Source organism: Styela clava, chromosome 14 (genome assembly GCF_964204865.1).
Source record: "Styela clava chromosome 14, kaStyClav1.hap1.2, whole genome shotgun sequence".
Classification (NCBI taxonomy): domain Eukaryota; kingdom Metazoa; phylum Chordata; class Ascidiacea; order Stolidobranchia; family Styelidae; genus Styela; species Styela clava.
The window spans coordinates 17064549-17073035 of record NC_135263.1 but is presented as its reverse complement, the minus strand read 5'-3'; the positions used below and the strand labels follow the sequence as shown (position 1 = coordinate 17073035).

The window sequence follows — 8487 nt, the reverse complement described above, 5'->3', positions numbered from 1 at the left end:
TACGTTCGCGTTCATGTATCAGTGCTACTGACGTTGTTCAGTCATCCGAAACCTGATGGCGCGAATTTGTTTTGTTAGTTTGTTTTGATTCACAAACTTGAGTCTGTGAGTTGTACAAAATGAGAGAAACCGTTTGCGTTGACGGGCAAAAGTTTGCATAAATCTAAAACTGGGACCGAAATAGTAACGACTAAATGAATTAACATTACATGATGGCTGATTGCGGAACTTTTACGAAACTGCGTCAGATCTGTGATTTGGCGAAAAATGTAGATTTTCTGGACCAAAGGACGGATAGTGCCATTCAGAGAAACAACATCCCATCGGAAAGGAATATATTGCAATGTCCCCGAGAATCTCTTGCAGCAATGCAGAATATGAAAAGTGAAGTTAAGACCATGTCGGTTTGTGGATTTTTCAATTTATGTTACAGTATTCTGTATTCAGAACCAGATTTTTTTTGTTTTAAAATACTGAAATTCGTATTTTAATACACATTTTAACATTTAGGGACCTTTTTTAGTTATTTCTTCCCCATCAATATCATTAATTCTCCTACTTTTATTTGTTGCTTAATAATGTTCGAAAATTCCAAAAAAAAACAAATAACAGAGAATGCATTGATAAAGATGAATGGACCCCATAAACAAAATACTTTTATTAGTGAGTGTGTAATACAGTAATATATACCGTATTTCCCGGCAAATAAGTCGTTTTTCTAGGCCCAAATTATTGGCATGATTTTGGTGGGTCGTCTTATTACTGTATTAGGGGAGTATTATAATCTTTTTGGTGTCGCCTTATCACTGTATTATTCAATTCTTACCATAAAATACCAAATACCTCCGGCGATAGCATCCCCACATTTTCATCATGGCCGTGTTGTTTTATATCGGTAATGTTCTTATATATGGTGCACGCAATCGCGAGTTAGGTTGTACACAATTAGATTGGAATTTGAAGACAGTTTGAATTCTCAGAGTTGTTATGGATTGAATATTACTTTACAAGAAAAAGTCATTATAGGCTATTTTAACCAATGCGCAAAGGCGGCGACCGCACAAAAGTCTCTGCATGGTAATTTGAGATTCCGATGTTGATGCGATTTTACTACTCTTCTTATTGGCAGGTTATATGCGAAAAGCCATTTTTTTAGGCCTAAAAACAGGCCTTGTCTTAACCGGGTAGACTTATTCGCCGGGAAATACGTTATTTATTATTGGCTAAACGCTGTCAGTTGTGCAGTAAAAGAGCTGAAAATTCCCTTTTAACTTTAGTACGATTTGACATTGGCATAACACAGAAAAAAAATATATAAATGACAGCACAGTACCAGCCAATACAGTACTTATCTGCTATTATTCCGACAAGTCATGCCTCATTGATTTTCTGTAGTGAAGTTTTCCAAACCAATTTATATACTGAAAGGCCACAAACTAACAAAAATGTACCTACTATTTCAGAATGATTCTTTGAAAATTCATTCAAATCTCCAACGTGTTGCTCATCGGAATCAGAAATTACTATCAGCTGGAGAAAAAATTTTGGAATATTTAGAATCGGAAACAAGTAAAGCTGAAGAATACTTGAAACAGATGTATGGTTATATTCCTGCTGGTGGTGACAGTATGATGGGTGAGAAGAACTGTGTATTAAGTATATGTATTCCAAACAATATGTTTATGTCAGGACTTCTAGTAGCCTATTAATGTACTGTTAATCATATGCCGACCCAATTAATTGCACCATGGATAAGGTGGAATGTTAAACCAAAGGCCTTTAGGCTGTAATGCAGGCCTGCACAACATACGGCCCGCTGGATACTTCTGTGCGGCCCGCGGGTGATTTGGAAACACGCCACTTCTCTGGTCTAACAATCAAAGCCGGCGTTGTTATGCAAGCGCACCGCTACCCCGATCATATTCGAAATTGTGAGATTTATGTTTTGCCCTAGTTTCAATAAATATCGAACTTTGTGTGAAACTGGTGTGCCCTTCGCGACCCCTAAAATTTGTCCCCTCGCCCCCCAGTTTGGGAAACCCTGATTTAGATATCTCAGTATTCAAGGTAGACGAACCACTAAATACATATTTGCCATCTCATATGCAAAAATACTGTACCTTGTTTTTACTCAAGTAAATAAGATTCTTCATATTTTTAAGCTCCAAAGTAATGAAAGTATTTAATTTAATTTAACTGTTTCACAATATTATTTTGATGTGTAGTTCATCTTGTGAAATATGTATGTGGCAAAGTTTGCGGCCCAGCGGGCCTTCAGATGTATGCTTGGGGCCATCGTGGTAATTTGAGTTGTGCAGGCCTGCTGTAATGCCTTTAGGCTGTAATGCCTTGATTAATGCTAAATTTTTTATCAATTTTTATATTTGGCAGAAATTTCAAAATGTGCAGAATCTAAAAGACTTCTGAAATCAAGTGAAAATGAAGATAAGGTTTTGCCAGTTATTGAACAAGGGATTAGTCGGGATGAAAATCCTAGTGTTAAAGGTTAGTACAACTGGTAGATCTTTGATTCATGGTATATTAGGTACTATTATTCTTAATATATATGGGCCAATTTACTTATATTCTTCTGCATCTTCTCAGAAAATGATTCTCTAGCTCTCTTGAAGAGTCCAGAAGCTCCAGTTCCTGGTTCTCGTCAATTTAAGAAAGATTCTATTGCTTCTCCTGAAGCTCCAACTTTACATTCAAAATTTCAGGTTCGTTCTATCGATGAGAACTATTTGTATTTCAAAATTTTGTTTTTTTGTTTTGAATTTTTATTTTTATACTATGGATACATTGATATATAATAAAAAGGACAACAATACATGAAAATTTGATCAATATGAATTCAGAAATTTGAAATTATATGTTTTTTGGTGTAATTTGGTGAATTGACTGTATATTTCAAAATGTTTTATAAATTATAATTTATTGACAAATTGGTGCAGTCTCACTCAAAAAATCATTAGTAAGAGTTTAGATCTAAACTCATCTAGAATTGTTATTAGTTTTTTTAAATTATATGCTGTTTGAAAACCGTCAGTATATTTCAAGAATTATACTTTTCTGGCATACTTAGCCAATTTTTCATATTTTGAATCAAATTTATTAAAAAAATTAATATAGACTACATAAAAACGAATATTTGTATGCTAAGTTAACTGCTGGTACATCTTTTTCAGTACTACATAGTTGACTTCGGTCAAGACTTGTACCAAATCCTAAAAGCCGCCAATCCCATTTTAAATTCAATTAAAAACCGTTCATTCTAAAATCTGCTTTGTTGAGTCAACTTGACTGTATATGACTATTTCACCCAGAATGATGAGGAATTCAGGCTTCCTGCTATTTCTGCTGGAAATTTTCATCCAGTCCGTTTTGATAAAGATGGATGCAAAGGTAATAAGAATCAATAATCATTAGATAATGATGCTAAATTATATTTCAATATTTTTAGTTTTTTTTTTGATTTCACAAAGATGTTCGTTTTTTTGCAGGAAATGCGGATCGATTTGACGCCGAATATTTTCCGCAACTTCCAAGATCTCCAAATTCACCTGGAATCGATCAAATTCAGCCAAATAAGGTGAAATAGAATGAAAAAAATCAGTACTTAGTACTATTTTAGTATCTATTATATCCAGTTCTTGTCTACTGTGAGATATGAAACAAATTTACTGTTACAACTAATAAAATATCATAGCAGGAATTCCAAAGCAGAGAGATACAAAAGTAAAATTGAAGATTACCATTGGGATTCATCCTAACTCTCATCAAAATATAACCTATCATTTTGAACTGAATGAAATGCCATTCCGAAATTCTTTTTGATAAAATTGATATCATATTTGGAAGTTTGAAGATCGTATACTAATTGTTTCAGATTGAAGAAAAAATAGAACTTCCCATTCCTGCAATGCATGTCGTATGCTCTCTTTCTTTTGAACTATATGTTATGTTAATTTGTTTAATAAATTGAACGAAAGTTTAAGATAAAATTTGTAGATGTCTCCAAACCCCCCTTTTATATATTAACATGATTTTTCTTTATTATTTTACGTCTTTATATTGTTACTATTATTTGGTTATAGTACAAGAACCACCTATATCAAGATGCAGGAAATAAGATATAATTTATTCATTTAAAAATGTAGTTTCAGGATACAGTTGTTGCATCTTCGCAAGCACAATACAACAATCATGTTCCAAACATAGAAACTGCATCAATGAAAAAATTCTTTGAAACTCCTGTAATAAGTGGTAAATATATATGACTTCTCTGTTGCTAAACAAGAAAAAAAGGTACTCCTGGGGACTAGAGTATATGAACCAAGATGGCGGACACCGGAACGTAGCATTGAAGATTGGAAAATTCTTATGTTCCACAACCCCAGTATGCATTATAGTCAGTAGCACCAATAGTGCAACTCAAGTGGTTAAATCTTTAGACTTGACTATGATGGCAAAGTAGCCTTATTTGTAGGTTAAAATCTCGAGTTCAAATCACTTGCTCAACAGCAACACACTTTTAATGATCATGATTATGAAGAAATTACATTATTATACCACTTCCCTATGATTTCCATGATGAAAGTACCAAAGCGAAGCTGAAATTCGACAAGTGGGTGTAACCCACTTTTAAGGATCATGATTATGAAGGAATTACATTGTTTCTACTTTACAGGTGTAAACAAGGGATCATACTTCAAAGGCTCTACAGCAAATGTTCCATATGCTCCATATTTTGCAGGACTTGATCAGTCACCAGATTCACCAGCAACCACAATGACAAGTATGTAGAAAACGAATTTCATATCCATCTTGGGGGAAAAGAAGGCCGATAAGCTTCTATTGTCTGTTTGCCAGTTCTTATCTGGTATGGGAACAAACAGTTGATCAGTTTTTCGCTTTAGATGCATAAATTTGATGGCTATGGGGAGAAAGCCATAGCTAACAAGTGGTTACATGAACTATCCTATAACAGCAAGGTGTTCAATAATTTTTGCACACATAATTATTCTCCGCAGGATTTGGACTCATGCAGCGTACTCAGAGTTGCGATGGCAAACGTACGGTAATCCTGACGCTTAAAGAGTCTTATCATACGTTATTATATTTGACCATACATTAATCACTTACAGACAGCACAATCATATTGAATATTAATTTTTATGATTAGATCTGGATACACTTCGGAATATAAAAACAGTTGGAAATCCAACTAATGAAGCCGTTTCACCTGAAGTTGATTTCAAGCTTCATTCAAGAAGGAGTGTGCTCAATGATGCACCTGTGGTTAGTGGTATTTATAGCAAATGTATAGCAATTATGTACAAAAAATCATTTTAGTGATACACCTTGGTGGGTGAACTATTGTTATGATAATTTCAGCAGAAATTTAAAATTTGAGTGTAATTGAGTTAGAATTACTGTGTTAGGGTGGTCAGGGTTTTTGTGGTTTTTAATGGTCATAGATTTACATAATTTTGAATTCAGTAGTCATATTCAGTTCTAACTCATTTCAAAAATTTGGAATATCTCAATATCAATGTGCTTTTTATGCATCTTCAAATTACCCTTCGGCCTCCTACTGTTGTCTCTTTGTTACCAACTAAATTACTTTTGACTAGTATATTATATCATCTGTGTAATGACTTTTCAGCATTGTAGTTCAATGGATGATGACACCGTTTTACTGCTGAGAGGTGGAAAAGTTCCTATGTCTACTATGGTATGCTGAATTTTAAATTTCTTTTAAACAAGAAAATACTGTACATTCATTTTATTTCAATTATTATTTTCTTCAGAGAACTCCCGATAGTCCAGATTTAACAGAATATAGACATTTTCCAAAAGTGAACATTAATTTTGGTAAGATTGTTTCTAAATAGTGAAAGTGGACAACGAAGATTGTATTTTTGAGATTTTTATTTTCTTTAGATGATGAACTACCAGCGACACCGCCAAGTCCTGAGTTAACATCTCATTTTAAACAAGATAGAAATCAACAAAACATTGATATCAAGGAAAACATGTACGTCACATTCTTGTAATTTTCTTTATTTTTTTGTTCCTATATTTTAGTTATTTGTTCCAAACCGCAAGGTTGAAGTATTTGAATATAAACTTGCCCTATTTGGAGAAATGCTTTGTCTAAGTCAAAAACTGTGTGTAAGATCAATCTTACGAGCATAGAGAATTTCAGAATATGAACTATTAAAGCATAGATTCCTTTTGAAATTTGCCCCAGGCAAGACTGTGCAAGAATTTACCCTGAGTGAATGAAACTTAAATATTAAATATTTTCAACATTAAATATTTGTATAGTTTATGAGGATTTGATAAATAAAGGCGTATAAGATTGAAATAAGTTTGATTACGGGATTTATTTTCAGGGATCCTTCGCATAATGATGGATTTTCCAAATATGAAGTGAAACAGTCACAATATAATGAACTACCTGATTATTTGAAAAGGGTGATTCCTTATGAACTGAGTTGTGATTTAGTTGAAAAAGTTCTACAAAATACTTTTGCCTTATATGGAGATAAGTAAGCTGTGTTTTTATTTAAATTATCATTTTACCAGTGTTATTTTCCATTGCTGGGTCCTGATCCTGACAGTGCCTTGAAAGTTAAAACATGTACAGCCTCCAAATTTAATCATTTTGATATGCTTATTTTGATTTTTAAGTGTCTCTCTCAAAAATGAAAAATTGGGAGCATTAAATGAAACATTAAACGCTAACACGATCAAAAATATCATGTGAACCTAAAAAAATATTTTATCAAGTAGTTGTTAGGATTGTTATTCATAGAAGTGGATGTCTACGCTTTATTACAAACTACCCAGAGGAAATGTTACAATGTCCAAGTCATCTAATATTCAACATTTTTAAATATAATCTTAACATGTTTGTTTCCTGTAGCCTTTTAAACATGATTTCCAGAGGATTGAAAAAACATCCAAACCTATTAAGTTGAATTTATTTGTGCACCATATTGCTCATATACTTAAAAAGGAGAATATAGAATTTATACTTTCTAGGCTTATTATAACACCATAATATTAACTTTCCTTAGCTGCCTTCATAAAATACAGAACTGACATCTCATTGTTATTTTGACTTCTTCATGAAATATTGCTCCATTTTCCAGATACCCTCGTGTGACGACGCAGCAGAAAATCGAAGAAATAACATCCTTGGGATTAAAAACTAAATCATTCATATTTTTATTGACGGCTTTGAAAATTGTAAAGAAAATTAGTGGAACTGAATATTTTGAAGTATTAGCTTGAAAGTATGTCTGTTAATGCTTTCATTGCATATTCAAATGTCACCCCTGTTGTGATTGCGAGGAGAACACAGTCTGGAATAATGGCCATTGATAAACATGCTGTACATATGGATACTCACTTTAACAATTGAACATACATTTCACAACTCGGTTCATTTAAATCAGAGGTTTGCGTGAACTCCTGGGTGTTTGTGATCGGCTTTGCAAGATGAAATATATCCAAGATAGCTCAAGAAGCCCGAACTGTCATGAATTGAATTCCTACTAAATGTTAAGTACAGGTAGCATGCTTAATGGTTAAACAAGGCCAATGCAGACTTGTGAATTTGAAAATATGATTCAAATTTTGATCTCAACGTGGTTAGTTTCACATTTTAGAGATTTCTTATGTAATATATCAAGCAATATAAAGCCTGCTGCAAAAAGGTTTTGAGATACACACACTCGAGGGTGGGTTGTGCTGCAGTTGGGCTTGTTCAATGAAGGAACATGTTATACCACACGAGTGGCTGCTCTGATCATTGGTTACTATTCGTTATTTGGACATTGTTTTTGGTCAATACTTCTGATATTCAGATTAAATGATTTTTTTTTGCTTTATTATTAAATATATTAATGTTTTCATGTGTATTGCTGTTTATTTATTGCTCATCATTTTTATACAATGGACTGCTGCTGTTTGCTTGGAGAGAAACATTACAGTAATGCACAAATATATACACATGCTAAGGAGAATCGCATGGGTTATCTGTAGAAAACTAAAGTAGTGATGGAGTTTGTCTAATACGAGCAAACTTTGGGGGAAGCAACAGGCTCTCAGGGGAATCCAATCAAAATTTAATATTAAAGATATTTTCACTTTAGAAGTACGAATTTGGGAGCAATAGATGAGTTTCAGCTGTTTTCTCCTTGTGGAAGTGTTTTAGTCTGGTTGCAGCAACTGAAAAAGCTTTAGAAATAAGCTGTGAGGACTTTATTGTGGAAGCTACTTCATTATTTTGGGACAAAATGGAGGAGAATTTGGAGATGTAAACCAGTCTGCAGCGCCAACTTTCGAAATAAACATTAAAAATTTTGCATTGGTGAAGTATGGGAAGAATATTTGTGGGATCGGGGAAACAATTATTCGTCCAGTAGTCAGAAATTCATTATTGCCAACATCATTTTGGCTAGAAGAACCTTC

General features: G+C 33.4%; 1 protein-coding gene across 1 annotated transcript; it reads left to right on the top strand.

Annotated features, from left to right (window-relative positions):
• Positions 1 to 11: 11 nt before the first annotated feature.
• Positions 12 to 8039, top strand: LOC120340937 (uncharacterized). Its single transcript, XM_078119862.1, has 15 exons — positions 12 to 404; positions 1464 to 1635; positions 2392 to 2505; positions 2605 to 2720; positions 3327 to 3405; positions 3504 to 3592; positions 4161 to 4266; positions 4691 to 4798; positions 5186 to 5301; positions 5669 to 5737; positions 5814 to 5877; positions 5947 to 6040; positions 6402 to 6557; positions 7164 to 7316; positions 7489 to 8039. Exons 1-14 carry the CDS (start codon positions 210 to 212, stop codon positions 7303 to 7305), a joined length of 1620 nt encoding a protein of 539 aa, XP_077975988.1. The 5' UTR covers positions 12 to 209; the 3' UTR covers positions 7306 to 7316; positions 7489 to 8039.
• The last annotated feature ends 448 nt before the right edge of the window (positions 8040 to 8487 follow it).